This window comes from Alligator mississippiensis, chromosome 3 (assembly GCF_030867095.1).
Source record: "Alligator mississippiensis isolate rAllMis1 chromosome 3, rAllMis1, whole genome shotgun sequence".
Taxonomy (NCBI): Eukaryota; Metazoa; Chordata; order Crocodylia; family Alligatoridae; genus Alligator; species Alligator mississippiensis.
The window spans coordinates 155,151,508-155,171,366 of record NC_081826.1 but is presented as its reverse complement, the minus strand read 5'-3'; the positions used below and the strand labels follow the sequence as shown (position 1 = coordinate 155,171,366).

The window sequence follows — 19,859 nt, the reverse complement described above, 5'->3', positions numbered from 1 at the left end:
AGGTCCACAAGTGATAAGACTTTTGGTTTACATCAGAAAAAGAACAATTCTTTGTTACATTACTGTTTTTATAAACACACAGTATTGTAAATGCTCACAAGTCAACTATTTCTTTACCTTGGCATCAGGATTATCCTCAAACTGTTGTCTTAAAAATGTATCAAAAGCATCCCAGTTGTTTTCAGTTAAATTTCCACCCAGTGACCACAATAAGCAGAAAGCAAAAGTCTGGCAGACTATAGTATTTAATTTTAATTGCTCCTGGAAGGAAAAGACAAGATTGTTAAAAAAAATTCTTTTGTGCATTCCTTTTCTGTTCAGTAATATCTCGAAAAAAAACTTACGTGGTCTGAAATGTGAATTGGCTCCTAACAACAGGATGCATGAAGAGTGAATGAAGCCACTTCTTAATACAAGGGGAATTGAATTAAAAAATGGACATAACATACAAGCCTACGCACAGATGATGCCCAAGCTGCCTTTTAGTGGACTGCATTTTGGTTATCAGTATGCACTTGTGAAGGAATGTTTTGAGTGCTGTAGCAAGCAGCAACTGACTCCTTTTCTTTCACTCTTATCACAAATTGCTGCTCTTTAGACTGAAAAAGCAGATGTTTAAGAATAGAGTAAGCATATTTAGAACTAACATTCTTCAATAATAAAATCCACAGGAAAGAACAGAGGCCCAACCACCTCTGTAAACGTCAATGGACTGAGTTTCCAGTTCATTCTTCCCTCAGCGCATGTGCACATGCAGCTACTGTAAAGCAAATGAACAGGCTGAAGTTGACTCTAGGAAAGAAATTAGCACACTGCTTATACACAACTTAAACTGCCCCAAAGACAGCATAAGTCCCGCACACAAGATCTGTATTGGCACTCAGGCCAAGAATAAATAGTTCAGGGGATTGTCTCAGCAAGCAAATTGTGTTTGTTAGGAAAATATATATTAAAATCTTACAGATGAATTAAAAGTTGGCAATTCAATCGCAGGTTCTAATCATATAATAAACTGTTTCCTGTTTTCTGATAAAGACTTTTCATCCTGCTTAAATACAGGTTTAGAAATGTCTGAAATTATGCTCTTACATTTCTATATCCTGCTAACACTATCAACACTTGCTTTTTTACTTTTAGGTGCATTTTAAATGCAAATTGCTATTTGCTCTGGTTGAAACTGCTTTTCTCCATGTTAGTTTTCAGAATGTTTCACTGAGCAGAAAGGCTTCAGTGTTACTCTAAATAAATTATGCCTTTGGAATATCAGTCATGTATATCAAGGCTGGTCAACTGGTGGCTACCAGCAGCTCCCAACAGATTAACCTGTGGCCTATGGGCTTCTGGTCCAGGCACCACTCTCTCCATCACGCTGCTGCTTTTGCTGCTGGGGTCTCCAGGCTCCCACTCACTCCTCAAGTTCCTACTGCCTACCCCCACCCTTGGGGGTGGGGTGATACAGTGCAGCCCGTGGACAGGGAACTGTATATCAGAATTGTGAGTAAATGTTTTCATACATTGACATTTCCCTCACCCCCCTGCTTTACTGTAGCAAGTTAAAGGGTGCCATGAACGGCGTGTGCCCCTGGCACCTGGAGAGGCATGGCTGCACGGGCAGTGGCGGGAGCACGGTGGCGATGGGAGCATGGCAGCAGTGAACAAGGAGCTCCCACAGATGACACCAGCACTGTTGGCAGTGGGGGTAGAGGGTGGCGAGCGCCAACCAGGGGTCGATGACCACCCGCAGGCACCGCTGGCAGCATCGGCGGTGGCTAGTGAGGATTGCTGACCACCCGCAGACGCTGTCGGCGGTGTCAGCAGTGGGGTGGCAAGTGGTGACTACCCACAGACACCACTGACAGTGTTGGCAGCGCCTTTTTGCAGGGGGTGCACTGCCATGCTCAGGGGGTGCACGTGCACCTGCATGCACCCCCTATGCGTCGCCCCTGAAGGGTGCTTTTGATTTTCCAAGTATTATGCCAAGTAGTTGTGAGTGAGGGTTGTTCCTGAAGTTTTAAGAATGGATTCAACAAACCCTTGTCTAGGATGGCTTAGATAGGGATGATTCTGCCTTGAGCAGGAAGTTGGACTAAATGACCTCCTGAGGTCCCTTCCACCCAAACTTTTCTATAATTCTACCTTAAGTGCCTTATATAGGAGTACATAAATATTTATACCATTTTAAGATCAGGACCTCCTTTTCCAAGTAGCAGAGACTCCAGTAAACAACACAGGGTAGAAACTTTGCTGATATCCACTTGTGGAATAGCTTGTGAGCACTTTTTATTGACGAATTTTAGAGTATCTTCAACATACCGACAAAATAGATTAAACAAATACTCTTTTGTGTCTTCATTTAACTAAAATTAAAACAACATTTTTGTTAATAATACACTGCTTTTTAAACACAACACATTTCATAACAGCAATCTCTAAAGCATCCTGAACATACACAATATATTGATAAACTTTGCACCTGTAGACACACACACACACACACACACACACACACTTACAGATATTACAAGCATGCAATTAAGGGATTATACCTGTAAGACTACTTCTGCAACTCTAATTCAAATGAGGAATCTTAATTCACATCAGCAGTCCCATAAAGACTGCTCTGAAATGTCTCAAAACTCAGAAATTCTGTGAATTATGAAACATCATAACCAGAAGGAAATATGATTACATCCTGCTTACCACCAAACAACTTTGAGGTAAGCAGACTATTCCAACTTTTCTCTGAGCCTAACCTGCATAAAATTAACTGTGCCAAACAGGAGATTTTACCACATGTTTACATCTCCTATGAAATATGAATTTTCATTTCTACCTGGGAGAACTTTTACAATCATTTCTCCTATGCCTTAAGAAGGGTGCTTGTACCCAAAAGCTTGCAATTAAAGATTTTTTTTGCAAAAATCTAGTTGGTCTAATAAAAGATATCACCTCTACCATGAGTTCTGATTCCTTCAAAACTCAGAAGTGCTCAGATGTATGCTTTGTATATTTGTAAATATATTCTGTTCATGTTAATGCATTCCATAACATAATTTATTATATTTAATAGTTCATTAGAATTTATTTCCTTCAATATTTACTAAATAACTTCTTGTCAATAAGTTATTTCAGGGAAGTTTGGAAAAAGTGTCACACCTTTATGTAAGCATAATTTTTCTGTTACCTACTTTATTTGCAAGAGTTGCTAACCAAGTCTTTACATACGGTATCCACTTCAGTTTCTCTGGGTCAATGTATACCATTCCACATCGGCTAACGGTTGCAGGGGAGGCAACTTTTAGATCCTGTACCTGAAATGTATAGATACTGCAAATTAAACACCATCCACCACACTTAAAATGCACATAATAGTTCTAGTTCCCTTCACCCTGATCTGACTTGTGGGAAGACATTCAAGTATATGAGCTATTCACTTCCTTATTGGAGGTAACTTTTATTCAAGTTAGCTTCTTTAAATGTCATCCTTATTCTCTGGTTTCTTCTCACCAGTTAAAATTTAAACAAAAATGCATAGCTGCTACAAAAAATATTCTTCTTTGGCATCCTGACTCTCCTGTATGGATTCAGAGGGAATAAATCACAGACATATTCACACAGCAAAGAACTATACCATCATCTCTACCAAGAAACTGATTTGCATTAATAAACAGGTCAGCTAGTGAAATATTTGGAAACTGTGGAAAAACTATATGGACAATTTCAATATAGAAAATGAATTCTCTCTCTGATATGAAAATACTCAGAAGTATATTTCAGTAGTATTTTAGCTGATGTTATTTTTATTTAATTATAGCTTTCAGAGATCGCAAACAATACTATTCTGGGCTTAATACAATACCACTTAAGTAAGACTATGTAAATGGTAATTTACTACATTAGGTAGAACCCTATGCCTATGATCATATTCAGGTATCAGGAAGCAGATGTTTTTGGGTTTGTTTTTTTTTTACCTATAACAAGGTTATTCATGTTTTACTAACTTTAGTCAGTCACTTCCATGACTAAATCCTTCTTCTCAAAATTGTCAGGTTAAATACTAATCCCAGGAGAGATACAGAAGCTCTGCATCAGGTAGAAAATGTTTAGCTGTACTAATGATAAAGAAGGACATGAAAATGAGTGGGATTTCAAAGGAAGTGGGGGGAAAAGTTGGGTGAGCTAATAGTAATTATTAGGTAATGGTGTGACATTACAGAAAGAGAAAGGATTTAGACAAGATATTAAAAACAATTTCAGACAGTGAAATTTGGTAGGAACCTGTCTAGTTTTCTTTCTGAGATCCAGGAATAATATAACTCTCTCAGAAAGGCAAATCTATTTCTGCATAATAAAGTTAGGTGAATAGATGTCCAGTGGAGAGAAAAAGGATAAACCACAACAAATGTGGTTGGACTTCCCCGGACAGCACTCTAGCCAGGATACCACAGGTCATCCATCATCTATTCCCTTTTCTGGCACTTCTTGTGAAGCTCAGCCACTAATATAGTCATTGGAAAAAATGGGTGCAGGAAGGAAACTTCTCCCTCACTGGGAATAGGGCCCCTAACTAGCACCTAGGGTCCCTTCCCTTTCAGGTCAGCAGCCACCTTACTGAGACACACATCCTGTGGCTTTGTCCCTTCCTCCTGGCTCCACATATTTCTCCACATACTAGGTGCCTGGGGGGACAGCTTCAAAAGGAACACTAGAGAAAAGGACTGAATAATGGGTGACACTGAATAATGAATGGCGAAAGGAGTGAATAACGGGTCCCAGTTTGGATAGCGGTTCATGTTGGGACCGGAGAGCGGGCAGAAGGGAGCTGCCTCTCACCTGCAGTGCACCACATGTTCATGGAGAACCTGGTGCTAAATCACTTGTAGATAACCTGATTCTGCATCAGGGTTTTTTAATTTATAAATTTATTTTTGCAACCTCAGGAAGCTCCAATGGCTTTGGGCAGATGAGTACCTGAGGAGGGTAGTGGAACCTTGGTGAAAGAAATGCCATCAAAAAGCAAATGAGCATAATCACTCAGTGATTTTGCCAGTGGCATCCAAGCAGGTCAGGTTGTGGCTGGCAAGCAATCTAGGAGTGGAACCCCAAAAGGCAGGCAAATGGAACACCTCCTCTGCACTGGTGACTCCTGCATTGCAGCTGGTTCCAAACATATCAACTCCCACCTTTCCTTTGGACCAAACCAGTGTAGTCGAGAGGTGGATGCTAATACACAGGCAAAGCAATATTTCCATATCAACCATCCAGGCTGTTGCAGCCATACCACATGGAGAGGTGTCCATCTACTCCATCTTTGCTGGCAGCAAGGACACAACATGGAAGGTGGCAGTTACAGGTTATAAGCTTTCACTTGACTGGCGTACAGGAGGGCACCATGGGTCACCTTTGACAGCGGGAGGAATCATCGTGTTTCACTGGTCAGCTACCACCCACCATAATGCCAGGCAGCCCCCAGACAGGTGCTGACCCACCAGAGTCTGTCTGTCTCATTGGGTTCATGGGGCTAGACCAAGAACCAAAAAGCAGGCTGAAACCTTGCACCTGGCAAAAACAAGAAACCAAGAACTTTCTGGCTTGGAAGCTGGAATGTCAGGACCATGTGTCCTGGTCTGACAGAATATGACAAGCTACAGTACACAAGCAGTAGAGGTGCACCGATACATCAGTCTGATATTGGATCGGCACCAATATAAAGAAAATTGAGTGCATCGGAAATTGGCCTGATGTGGCTGAAAATTTAGCCATGCATATGTGCAGTCGCAGTGCAGAATACAGGCAGCAAGGAGCAGAGCCTGGCAAGGAGCAGAGCCTTGGAGAGCTGCATGGAGCTGCATGTCTGGGGGGTGTGGGGATAGGGGTGGCTCCCACCACTGTGCATACCCTGGGAGGGCATGTGCCCCCTGGATCTGCATGGGGCAAGGTGGGCTGCAGCTGTGGCAGGCTGTGTTCAGGGCAAGTGGTGGCAGTGCTGGGAAAGGGACTACAGGCAGGGCTGCACCCACCCCAGATTTCGCCATATCTCCCCACCAACCCCTCCTCCCAGCACCTGCCCCAAGCACAGCTTGGACCAGCCCTGCCACGAAAAGCCTGGCAAAACCCCTGCCCCAGCCCACAGCTGCAGCCTGCCCTGCCCTGCCCCACACAGATCCTGGGGCACACCCCTCCCACCCCTTGCTCTTCCAGGGTGCACGGAGTGGCAGGAGCTGCCTCCCCAGACAAGCCGCAGATCTGTCCCATGCCTCGCCTCAGTGGGTCAGTGCCTGCCCCAGTCCCTGTTCCAGCCCCATTCCCTCCCTCACTGCAGGGGGGCATTGATCTGCCCACCCACACCCCTTTACTCCCTTTTCCCCTCCACCACAACATACTTACCAGCTGTATGCAGCTGTATCGGAAATCAGATTGGTATCGGCCAATATGACTCCTTAAAAATCAGCTATCAGTATTGGCCCCCAAAATCTCTATTTGTGCACCCCTAATGAGCAGCATACACAAGTCAGTCTTGATTGGCTGTGAGCTGTATAAACTCACCGTTGACACTGCAGCACTCCAGGAAACAACAATTGCAGGTGCTGGTTGTATCCAAGAGACCAATTATACCTTCTTTTGGCAAGGTAAAAGTGCTGAAGAAAATAATCTGCGCATCATCGGTTTCACTATGAGCAACAAGGTGGCAAGCTTATAGAATCACCCATTGGGACGTCAGAGCACATCATCTCACTTGGACTTCAGACCACTGACTTTGCGAACATCATCATTGCTTATGTATCAACACTCAGCTTCAGCCCTGAGCAGAAGAATACATTTTACGACACTCTGCACCATGCTGTCAAAGGCATACCATCAGCTGAGTAACTATTCCTCCTCAGAGACTTTAATGAAAGAGTCATCACAGACAACAACTCATGGCCAGGTTGCCTAGGACATTTTAGCATAAGCAAGATGAATGAAAACGGCCAACAACTTCTTGAATTCTGTGCCAAAACCAACTGTGCATTACAATTCATATTTTGCTGGAAAAGATTGTCACAAAGTGTCATGGAGACATCCATGATCAGGCCACTGGCACCAACTAGATCTTGTTATTGTTAAAAGGAAAGTTCTACCTTCAGTGCAGAAGACCTGCATGTTCCACAGTGCAGCTTGTGACACTGACCACTCCCTGATCATTAGCAAAGTGAAAGTTACAGCCATGAAACTACATAGAACAAAACCTAGGAATAAGCCCAAAATCAATCCCACTAACACCAAGAACTAGAGAATGTACCAAGAGGTTGTAAAGGCTTTTGAACTTAGTATGTTTGGGAAGGAAGTCACTACCAGAGAAAGCAGAGGAAACCTTGGAAAATTTAAGAACTGCAATCCATGAAACAGCTAAAGCTACATTTGGGGAAAAGAGACCATCCAATAAGGACTGGTTTGAAGAAAATGCAGAAGAACCATTACCTCTCTTCAACATCTCAAATGCAAGAAAACAACAGAGAGCACCAAAGCGAGACTTCAACAGGCAAAAAACGAGGTACAGGGAGCAACCAGATACTGTGCAAATCAGTACTGGTCTAAGCTCTGTAATGAGATACAGATAACCTCAGACATGCAAAACCAAAAGTCATGTATGATTGTTTGAAGAAAGCTCTCTAGGCTCTACTGGCAAGGTTACCTTTCTCGCGTCATACATGGTAAATCCATTATAGATAGAAGCAAGCAGATGTCTCACTGGGTTGAACACTACTCAGAGCTACACTCACAAGAAAGAAACATCACCAACAAATCACTGGACCAAATACCAACTCTACAGGTCATGCCAGAGTTAGATGTGGAGCCCATTGTAGAAGAGTCAAGCAAGGCCATTGATTTATTATCTAGTGGCAAGGCTCCTGGAAAAGATGGCACCCCAGCAGAAATTCTCAAGTGTGGGAAAGAAAGCCTACTACCATATCTTCATTAGCTGCTACTCAAATGCTGGAAAGAGGGTGTGGTACCACAAGACCCCTGCTAAACCAGACATTGGACTCCTGCTAAACCAAATGGGACAAGTGACAGTCAACACCCAGGAAAAGGCCAACCTGCTTAATGGGTATTTCGGATCGTTTTTTCACCAGCCCAATGGGCCGCCCTGCCTAACATGATGTGGGATGGCCAGGGTGAGGGTGAATTTATTACCCAACATCAGTGTAGACCTTGTAAAGGAATACCTTGAGAGGCTGGACACATTCAAGTCAGCTGGTCCTGACAGTTTGCAACCCAGGGTATTTAAGGAGCTGGCAGGCATCATAGCCCAGCCACTGGCAAGGATCTTCGAGAACTCGTGGCACTCAGGTGAAGTACCTGAAGATTGGAAGAAGGCCAATGTGGTGCCTACCTTCAAGAAAGGGAGGAAAGTAGATCGGGGGCACTACAGGCCAATCAGCTTGACCTCAATCCCTGAAAAGATTTTGGGAAAAAATTATCAAAGAGACTATTCTTGACAAACTAGCTGATGGCAACATCCCAAGGGACAGCCAGCAAATGTTTGTTGTGGGTAGGTCTTGCCTGACCAATTTCATTTCTTTCTATGACATGTCACCTGGATAAGGAAGAAGAGATTGATATCATATATATGGACTTTTAAAAAGCCTTTGATCTGGGGTCCCATGATCTCCTCATGGAAAAATTGGCCAACTGCAGCCTCGGCTACATCACAGTCTGATGGTTGGGGAATTGGCTCCGAGGTCGGACTCAGAGAGTCCCGTCTTGCTGGGAACCTTTGACCCTACTTTCCTGACTTCCTCCCCCTAAAAGATAGGATGCCTATCACTCCTGCTAAGTGTTATATTCTCCTTCCACAACAACATGAAAACAACTGTTCAGTTTGATGGGCCCACTTCAGACAGCATTGAGATGAAAAGCAGAGTGATGCAGGGTTGTGTTCTTGCCCCTACATACTTTGGAATCTTCTCGGTATACTACTGAGCTGTGCATTTAAAGACATGGAAGGTAGAGTATACCTTCACACTAGATTGAATAGGAAACTCTTCAACCTGTCATGACTTAAGGCAAAGACTAAAGTTATAAAAGTGCTGCTCAGGGAGCTTCTATTCCAGGTGGGTCTGATTTAAATCAAATCGATTTAAATCACAATTAAAATCACTGGTCAGAAAGCCTCAATTTAATCATTGTTTTCTACAAAAAGTGAATTCTTGTTGTTTGATATCTTTTATTCATTTACACTTCTTGAAACTTTGCACTTTTAGAGAAAGGTAAGGGCTTGACTGTGTACACAAACTTGCAGAGAGACAACAGGGCTGATGGGTGGGCAATTAGGTCTGTTATCTCTCCTCTCCATATAAAAAAATACTATTACATTTTTAAAAATCTGATTGAAATAAAAAAATATGATTTTTAATTTTTTTTAATCATTGATTTTTATCCACTCTGCTTCTATTCATTGATGATGCTGCCTTTATAACCCACAATGAAGACCTACTACAAGAACTCATGGATTGCCCCTCAACAGCTTGCCAGGCATTTGCTCTTACCATTAGCATAAAGACAACAGTTGTATTAGGACAGGGAGTTCCACAAGATCCAGCAACCACCCTTAATGAGAACCAGCTAGAAGTAGTACAAAAGCTCAGCTACCTAGGCTCCACAGTGACTACCAACCTCTCACTGGATGATGAATTTAATGTTTGCATCGGAAAGGCTGCCACCACCTTCAACAGACTAAAAGAGGATAGAACAACTCAAAACTTACCATTAAGACCAAAATGCTAGTGTATAAAGCTTGCATACTCAGCACTCTCATGAATATGAGTCGTCAGTGTGACAAAGTCATCAGCAAAGTAACTGCACTTTATCGTGCATCAGCAGATGCATGACAAACAGAACCAAGGAGGTGATACTTCCCATCTACTGAGCACTGGTCAGACCGCAGTTGGAATACTGCATCCAGTTTTGGGCACCACACTTTAAGAGGGATGTGGATAACCTGGAGAGGGTCCAGAGAAGGGCCACTCGTATGGTTAAGGGCTTGCAGCCCAAGCCGTACGAGGAAAGACTAGGGCACCTGGACCTTTTCAGCCTCCGCAAGAGAAGGTTGAGAGACGACCTTGTGGCTGCCTATAAATTCATCATGGGGGCGCAGAAGGGAATTGGTGAGGCTCTACTCACTAAGGCGCCCCTGGGGGTTACAAGAAATATTGGCCATAAGCTAGCAGACAGCAGATTTAGACTGGACATTAGAAAGAACTTTTTCATAGAGTGGCCAAAATCTGGAATGGGCTCCCAAGGGGGGTGGTGCTCTCCCCTACCCTGGGGGTCTTCAAGAGGAGGTTAGATAAGCATCTAGCTGGGGTCATCTAGACCCAGCACTCTTTCCTGCCTATGCAGGGGGTCGGACTTGATGATCTATTGAGGTCCCTTCCGACTCTAACAGCTATGAATCTATGAATGTATGGTGAGAAAACATGGGCAACTTATGCACATCAACAGATAAGGTTAAACAGCTTCCACCTGTGCTGTTTACTTTGCATACTCAACACCAAATGGCCTGACAAAGTTACCAGCACAGAGGTTCTTGAAAGGGCAAATTTACCAAGTGTGACAACCCTATTCAAACAGAGATGACTGTGCTAACTATGCCATCTGAGCAGATTGGAAGATGGACATATACCCAAGGATATGCTATATGGGGAACTGTCACAGGTGTGGAAGATTAGCCATGTCCTCCCAAAGTAAAACTGCCATCTGTCACATTGGACCGGATAGTCTCCTTAAACTCACCTGCCATGACTTAGAAAAAGGAAGGAATCAAAGATGAATACAGTCTTAAGAGATAAGGCTTCGTTCTGTAACTTAGAAGGTTGGCTTCACTTCACAGGGCTCCACCATCCCCATGCTTTCCCTTGCCACACCAGATGTTCTGACTTTACTCAGTTCTCCTTTGTGGGAGTCTCAGTTGCCGGATGGCCTTGATCTGCCTCTAGGCAGCCAGTTCTGTGCTATTGGTCACTTACCTCGTTCTTCCTCACATGGGTCCCAAGCTGACAGTCCCGCAGTTCATCTTGGCCCTTATCTTTCAGGGCCAAATCACACTGGGCACACGCCCCAAACTCACATGAGCACTTAGCTCCGTCTCTTCTTCCCTCCAGGTCCCCTGAATGGCTGCCCAGACCCCCTGGATCCAGATTCACCAGCTTGGATGCGGCAGCTGCCTCATCTCCCTGTCTCCACAAGTAAGTCAGTCTTTGGGACTCTCCCGCAAGTCCCCTTGCTCAATCCCTTGCTGTCATCTCCCCACATTCCTTCAGGTTTCCTCTCGTGTAACTTCCCTGCTCCAATCAACGCCTACTACCTGGTCAGCTTCCTTTTAAATCCCCAAGCCAAATCACCAAGCTTTATTACAAAGATGCATACAAGCAAGATACGAAGGTATTTGGAATTGATCCTGACCAATGAGAAACCTTGGCAAGTGATCAAAATAAGTGGCGTTATCATCTCCACCAGGGCATCAAAGTCCACAACAGGAACTGGCTCTAACAACTTGAAGAGAAAAGAGTCTGTAGGAAGCAGGCAGCAGGAAGCAGGCACCCATACACACTTGCAACCATTGTCACAGATCATGCAAATATCAGATTGGACTATTCAGTCACATGAGACACTGCAAGCCATTTACATCATAGGCTGCAATATCTACCATCTCTCCACTGAAAGAATGCCAAAAAAAAAAAGGGGGGGGGGGGTAAGCTGCAGCATGCTGGCCAAAATGCTGCATTGAGAAGTCACATAGACCCAGCTTCCAATGTCCTCTGGGTGAGGGGGCCTATAACCAGCATCCTAAACGAGTGTCCTAGTCACTAAGCAACTGGAAGGAAAAGATGGGGCACTCTTCTCTCCAATGTTGTTGCCAATGTATATATATGCACAAATAGTTGTCCACACACAGGACTTCATAGCTAGAAACTGAATTCCAACACGTGTTTAAGCAGCATTTTTATATGACCATGTAGATGACCAAAACTGGACACTTAGAAAACCAAGGAAGAGCAGAATTCTACCCTCTTTAACTACTTGATGACAAAAGTTATTTGGCTTTGATCGTGAATGGCTAGCAAGGGAAAAGAACATTTTGGAAAAAGTACCAAGCCATCTATCATAAACAGAAAGAAAGAAGCAAGACAGGACAACTTTTAAAAACAAATAGCTATTCAATTCAGTTGTGGGTCAAGGGACTAATCAATAGAGCAGTTAAAATCTAAGACATTACAGTACCTCAAACATCATATGGATGAAGGGTGTAAGTTTGATTCTTTCACTGTTGGCCAAGCACAGCATCTTGTTATCATCCAAGACAGTGTTCATATTTTCAATCCATAATGCATCGACTGGCCCATCACTAATGATCCACTTGTGATCTTCCGAAGTGTCATTTACAGCCGCCCGAACACTAAGTGCCATCAATCCATCTTTCCACTCCAAAGTTAAGTTATTAACTTCGCCATACAATTCCCCCATTGTAATCGATTTGGGGTTCAAAATATATGTTTTGACAGGCTGGTAAAATGGGTTTTGCTCCCCAGCCTCATGCAATTCTCCTAAGGATTGTGCCAGAACTTGATAAACTGTAGTTTTTCCACCTCCTGTTGGCCCAACAAGCATAACGCCATGCCTTACTAGCATGGTTTCATAGAGCTGTATGACTTTATGAACCATGCTGTCTTCCGGTTGCAATCCTTTTGAAAGCATGACATCTATAATTGTTGATTGTAGGATTCCATAGTCATGGTCTGGGATTATAACTCCCGGGAAAAGATCAGAAATAATTCCACTGAAACAAACAAAAGAAATCTTGTTTATTTTTGTCAATTAATGTGCTACTTGGATTATATTTAAAATAATGCATTTTTATTCTTTAGTATTGCACATCTTTTTTGATTTGCTGCTGTTTTCATAAGGACAGCTTTTATACAGGCCTATAACCTGATAGGCAAGAAGGAATGTTTTAGATTTTATAATCCAAACTTTTTAGTGTGGGTGCCTACAAGTTGGTTCCTACACCCATATTTAGGTATCTAGAGTGGTGATCTAACCAAACCCAAAATGTGTCCAGGCACCTAACACTTTATGGGTGCCTGTACACAGGTAGGGAGGCTGCTCCCACATGCTGTAATTATAGCAGATAGGAGCAGACTCGATTAATCAACTCTGCTGCCGCATGCTAATTAGCGTGCATCCAGCAGCCTCTGCATCTCATGTATCAGTGCACAATGTCTCTGTGCTTCAAAATGGCATCGGGGTGCTTTAACTAAAGCTCGTTCAATAAGTTTTAAAGTGCCCCTGTTGCCATTTTGAAGTACAGGGATGCTGATATATGAGATGCTGCGGGTGCTTTAATTAGAGCAGCTTTCGGAGCCACTCTAATTAAAGCACCCCCCCACCCTCCCTCAGAGCACGTGTAAAAAGGCTCCTTGTGCCTAAACTCCTCTGAAACCCTAAAAAGGATTTAAATGCCTGAACACTTTTTTTTTGGAAATGGCCCCTGCTGCTCAAAAATGCTGAGCACCTTCAGTTCCAACTAAGGTGAAGAAAATGCATATATACTGCACTTATTCAAACATCAGGCTTTCTTAGGCACAGCACTTACAAGCAATACTTTCCTGAATAGGTGTCTTAATCTGATGCCAATCTGTAGGGGTGCTAAAAAAATTTTAACCTAAGTGATCTGTGATGCAAGTAACCTATTTTATAAGTTTAAGCCTGAGACTTTACATGAAGCAAGTTTCCTAATATTTTCTTTGCTATTTCTTATATCATGTTTTCATGGTTTGTGCTATGTATTTATTAGAATGACATCATTACTTAAATAAATGTAATTCACATTTCCCCCTCAGTACTGTGAAAACAGTTGTAGTTGTGAGACCACAGGACAAATTTCTAGTTTATCTTTCTTGCCAGTTGAATTGGCTCATTAAGGGAGAAACAAGATTTCACCAAACCTTTGCCTAACAATACCTATAAAGTGTAATGGCTTCATGTGAATGGGTCAGGGACTGAAAAGTTTATTAGTGAGAAACTGAACAGATTTTTTTTATCACTTCTGGAATACTGTACTTAATGACTCAGATAGGGTAATAAATTAAATCCCATTTTGTGCCATGCTGCATCTACTAAATATACAGCTGACACAAGCATAAAAACACAAGGACCACATCCCCACATGCAGGTACATGTGGTTTGTGGCACCACAAACTGCACATGTAGAACATTAAAATATGCCTTGTGCAACAAATCTGCAGTGTGAGGGTAAAATCTGCTACCAGAGTTTCTTGGGAGAAACTCCCCCCCCCCAAAAAAAAAACAAAACAAAACAAAACAAAAAAACAAACAAACCCCAGAATCCAGGGGGAAAAAAATGGCATGGCATATGCCATACTAGCATGTGCCAGAACAAATGGAGGCTTGATCTTCTAGGAAGACACTCTGACTGCTAGTCAGTCTCCACACCTCCATTTGTGCCCTGGCTGCTCCAGCACACCAGGAGCTGGGAGGAGCTGAGCAAAGTCAGTTTGTCCGAAGCAGGACGCAACGTCCTGCAACAAAGTGCACCTGTAGGGGTATCTGCTGCGACACAAAGTAGCAGCATTAATTTGTGCCAGTACTACTTGTGCTGCTGCAGGCACCGCCCTCCCCCCCCCCCCCGGCACATCTGGACACAGCCAAGGTGCTCAACTTGTATCAGTTAAAGCTATATTCATAAAACAGGTGCTTTCAAACTTTGATATTTACCAATCTGAGGTGTATAAATACAGTCCAGTATGTATTTCTGTATGTGTGTAAGTGAACCAAGTTAGGCCCTCAGCAAAAAGGAGAAACCACAAATAATAGATTTGGTAAAGGTAACTTGCCCAACACTGTTACACAAAGCAGTCCCCAGTTTCCATCAGTACCCACCTTCCAATTTCTGAAGTGAATTAGGCAGGAGTCCCTTTGACAAAAGCATCACTCACTGCACAACCTGAATTTATTTAGCGAATACCATCATCCCTGCATTTACAGTGATTCAGGCAGGGGAAGAGAAACTTCATACAATCATGATGTAGTTATAAACAGTAATATAATGTATAAGCAAAAAGGAAAGATTTAAGGTTATATGCACAAATTTAATTCAAATCTTGAGTATTCTCATGTGTTTGATTTTCAAACTTAAGAGCTTGATTTTAACACAGGGTATTTTGGAAGCAGTTTCCTAGTTGCTTGGAGGGTTTTTTTTAACAAAAATTTTAAAAAGAAAGTAAGTTCATGTGCAATTGTAATTCTCCCTTCATGGATAATTAACTAGGTTTGAACGAAGGACCTTCACAGTCCTGGCACAAATCTCTACTGTTAGTGAACAGCAGCAATAAGCTATTATCCTGTGAAATAATCAGCAAAGGTATAACATGATTCACTAGATATTTACACAGGAGTAACCCCATTTTATAGACAAACAATTAAACACGAGAGATGCAGCTAAGTCCTTCTAAGGCAATGTGGCTAAGTGATTTGATTTGATTTGATTTGAGCGTGGCATACTCAAGATTGAAGTGTTTTCCCAGCTCTGTTAGAAGTAACACTTGGCAACAGCCTCTTAGTTATTCTTTCTGCAGAACAGTGGTTGCCAGACTTCATCAGGTGAAGCAGAAATTAGCCCCACACCTTCTCTGACTGCCACTCCATCCATTTCCACTGCCTAATCTGCTGCTCTGCTTTCTGCTCCCTGCCCTGTGCTCCCTGACCAAGAGGGATCCGGGTTTTCCATTTCCCACAGAAAAACAGTAAACCATAGATTTTACCTTTTACTGGAGGAAAACAAAGATTTCTCATTTTACTAGAGAAACCCACAGATTTTGCAGTTTTGCAATGAGCTCCCTGCAGGCTAGTGGAGTTCCAGCCTGCAGGGGGCTAGTCAGGCAGGGGGCACCATGTGCATATACATGCACATGGCTGCCTAGCAGCCTGGAGAGCAGCTCCCACAGGTAAGTGTGTGTGTGTGTGGGGGGGTGAGGATTAAGGCCCCCATAGGGAGGGAGAGAGGGAATTGAGCAGGGCTGTGGCTGGGATGCTTCCCAGCCAGGCAGTGCCTGGGGCTTGGGGCCCAGGGCCATAGGCAGCTTGTCTGGGGGGTAGGGCCAGCTCCTTGCTGCTGCATGCACTCCTGGAAAACAGCGGGGACCCATGCCCCACAGATCTGTGTGCAGGGCAGGGACTGTGTCCTGCCTACTTCAGGCTTGGGCTCCCACCCTCCTGCCCTCCCCTGGGGCCTCCTCAGCCCAGTGTGTGACCCGGCACTGCAAAGAACAATGGAGTGGTGCAGGAAGCTGCCTGCCGCTGAGTGCTATGCTGCCACGGCCCCTGCGTGCAGCCCCACACCAGTGCCCCTGTTGCAGCTGGGCAGGCAGGGGACGCATCACCAGAGCAGTGTGGAGTTCACTGCATGGCTTCACTGTTCTTTACAGCACTGGGTCACACATGCTGGGCTGTGAGGTCCTGGGGAGCAGGGGCAGGTAGCAGGACAGGAGCCCAAGCCTGAAGTGGGCAGGGCACAGCCCCCACCTCACACACAGATCTGGGGGTATGGGTCTCCCCTGCCCCCTAGGAGTACATGCCATGGTGAGGAGCAGCCTTCCCCACTCCCCCCCCGCTCCCCCGCCCAAGCCCAAAGCAGGCAGGCAGCAGAGGGGAGCCAGGCTCTGCTCCACTGCAGCAGCCACTGCCTCCTGCCAAGGGCAGGGAGACTGTGGACCTGGGTCCCTGGTCCCATAGCCCTGGCAGCTGGGGGCCCCCTCCAGAAGAGCTGAGTGAACAGGAGCTGTGGGTGTGGGGCGAGGGACACCAACAGGGCTGGGGGGGGCTGTGGGGAGGAGTGAGGGGCAGGAGCAGGGCTGAGAGGTTGTTGGGGGAGGGGCACTAGCAGGACCAGGGAGCTGTGGGGGAGCAAGAGATACCAGCAGGGCCACAGGAACTGTGGGTGGGGAGTGAGGGGCATGAGCAGAACCAGGGGGGCCATGGGGGAGGGGGGGGCTTTCATTTTAACCATGGAGTTTGGAGTTATCAAAGAATTTGCAATTTTCTTATTATGGAAAGCCAGAATCCCTGCTGATCCATCCACTGCTTAGCTTTCTGTTGCCATATTACCACTGTGCTGCCTGTCCCCTCCCCAATCAGCTGCACACCACACACAGAAACTTGTGGCACATGTGCGTTGGCCACCTTTGGTGTAGAACTTGATTGGGGAGAAGGAAAGTGCCTTATACTTTATTCCCTGTTAGGGTGTAGAAGTATGTAGCATTGAGTAAATAATAACAGCAGTGAAGGGTAACGTAATCTGAAACCAAAATTCCTCTGCTTTAGGCTCCAAACACAGGATACATTTCTTAGGCCACCGTCTACTCTGATGAGAAATAAGCAATGGCAAGAACAGTGGAAAGCATCATGAGTGTGTCTGAGCTGAATCAGGACTTTGCAGCTACTTCAGAATAATGCAGGGGACATAATATAAGCAAGGAGCAGGGCCAAAACAGCTGGACACAGATCTTTTCAGAGGGTTATAATTTGAACAATTTGGGCTAGATTTCATAGAAACAGCAAAAACAGACTTCTGTGATGGGGACTATACCCATGCCTAATTTCAAGTTCCTTATCCAAACTACAGAGTTGTTGAAGTTGCTCCAAAAAGACTGAAATAAAGAAAAGTCCAATATTGGTAAACGTACTTATTTTTCACAAGATTCACTCTTGGAAAGAGCTGCACCATTTTTACTTAAACTTTCCAGAATAATTAAAGTTGTAGCAGAAACCAAACATGGGGCATTTCAACTGAAATTGTTGAAGTTTCCCAAAGTCATAAGCAATTAAAAACAGGGGATTACAATGAGAGGTACTAGAAAAACATAATATAGTGGCTTTTGATGTATAATGCAAATAAAACTAAGTTTGTAAACATAAAGTTGTTTTGATTATTTTTAATAATGGCAATATAAATGTGATGCAACGATATGTGGAAGACAGACTATTAAAACATAAAATTACCTGAAAAGAAGAGCATCATCTGCAAGAAATTTTGGTAGGTTGGAATCTCGTAAAGCCCTTATTAATACAACATCCTCATTCAGATCTGGATTTTCTCTTTTTAATGACCTAAGTTTAAAAAAAACAGTACCCAGGATGATTCTCAATCTATTTTTATACAAATCTTTATAGGTAATATAAGTGAACTGGTATAACTAGCACTACAAAAATTGGGTTGTATTCAGTTACTCTCTAGTTATAATTTGGTATTATACCATCAAACCATTTAATATAGTTGAACTCCAACTCCTTATTAATCTTTATCACTATTTATTTTCCAGAATTCAGCAATACTGAAGTCTTGGAAAAATCACCCACCAACCTCAGCACCAACACAAATAAGTGTATCCATTTCAAACAGCAGGGAGTTCCATGAAGGTATTTGCTTACCTCCAGAAGGTCAATACTAAGAAGTTTATCTTCTGTTTAGCATAAGGGAAAGGTGAAGCATTTATTAAATACTTGGGCTGGACAGAGACATTTTCATAACAATGCTGGATCTCATACCTTTTGGGGATTCTTACCCAGCCATGACTAATACAGATTTAACAGCTCTCATTCCAAAGTCATAGTGGTCCTGTTGAGAGAGTTGCTCGCTACAAAGTTTGTACATTTGAGTCATCTTCCTTGCAAGAACTTTACTAGATTCAAATCCTTCTGAATATAAAATCACCTACAGCAAATAAAAAGCACATCTAAATGTACTTATAATGTACCGAAAGTTTCATATTTATAGTCTCAGTGCTACTCTCACACTGGTTTCATTGGGAGCAGGATCTGGCCCCAAATGTCTGCATATTAATATATGTAATTAGAGATAGTATGATTTTGTAGTAATTTAGTCTACATTTTTTTACAAATGCTCTCAGCTATGTGATCTACTTCTTTCTACAGTACCTAATGCATTATATTCATTTATTTAGGGAAAATATTAAAGGTTAGAGCTGTAAGCCTTTGCAAGTGCTTATTCACATAACTAGTTCCGTTTACTTTAATTGAAACACTTGTGCAAGTAAATACACAACGATGTAGGTAAATGTTGCAAGGTCCAGCCTTAACAACTGCAAAATAAATGCATACACATACAAAACTATATAATAAAAGAGCAGAACTTATTTTAAGATTATGGACTTATATTTCTGAGTAATTGAGTAACTTAGGCCTATTATAAGTCCAAAAAAGAAGAATAGCGTCTGTGACAAAGGCAGTTAGTAGTTAGGTTTATTACAGGGAGGCAGTATAAAAAGAAATCCAAAGATAAGGATAACCAAATTAATGGCAACCATTACTGAGCAGATACAACTGATGCTGAACCAGGAGTCAGAGACAGTTGAAGATAATTCTGTGGTTCATTAATACTAAATGGTAATAAACATCCTTAAATAAACTTGTAACACACTTAATAGTACCAGCTACTTAAAGATACCTCAGCAATTAAGGCATAGTTTGGAACCATCATGGCAAATGGTCTGAAGAGAGATTTTAAATTGTCAGGTAATTCTGTTCGTCCAGCATAGCCAGGATTCATGGTTATGAATGCTGCACATGTCATGACCAGCTTTATTTCACGACCCTCAAACATAAATCGAAAGAGCTGTTTAAGAGAAAGTGAAAAATATATTTTATATTGCATTCCTGAAAAATTGGAATTTTCTTTAAAAATAGGACTGCATTGTTATGTCTCAGCTGTGTGTCTTGGGCAACCCTGGCACAAGATGCAGTCTGTCTGACTCACAAAGGACTCACCCCCCTCCCTC

The 19,859-nt window shown here is 43.1% G+C and overlaps 1 protein-coding gene and 1 long non-coding RNA gene across 3 annotated transcripts in view; one reads left to right on the top strand and one right to left on the bottom strand.

The window, feature by feature from the left end:
- DNAH6 (dynein axonemal heavy chain 6) overlaps positions 1-19,859 on the bottom strand; it is a 289,163-nt gene that overhangs the window by 169,112 nt on the left and 100,192 nt on the right. For both annotated transcript variants that reach the window (XM_059724560.1, XM_059724561.1), the window contains exons 31-37: positions 19,529-19,696; positions 18,627-18,775; positions 18,064-18,171; positions 12,268-12,823; positions 3,189-3,311; positions 2,175-2,357; positions 118-261 (exon numbers count right to left, since the gene is read on the bottom strand). In XM_059724560.1, coding sequence (XP_059580543.1) covers positions 118-261; positions 2,175-2,357; positions 3,189-3,311; positions 12,268-12,823; positions 18,064-18,171; positions 18,627-18,775; positions 19,529-19,696 — 1,431 coding nt within the window. The remainder of the gene's footprint in view (positions 1-117; positions 262-2,174; positions 2,358-3,188; positions 3,312-12,267; positions 12,824-18,063; positions 18,172-18,626; positions 18,776-19,528; positions 19,697-19,859) is intronic.
- Positions 2,574-18,447, top strand: LOC109283965 (uncharacterized). Its single transcript, XR_002091282.2, has 3 exons — positions 2,574-2,717; positions 11,148-11,231; positions 18,384-18,447. It is a non-coding gene; the product is annotated as an uncharacterized LOC109283965 (long non-coding RNA).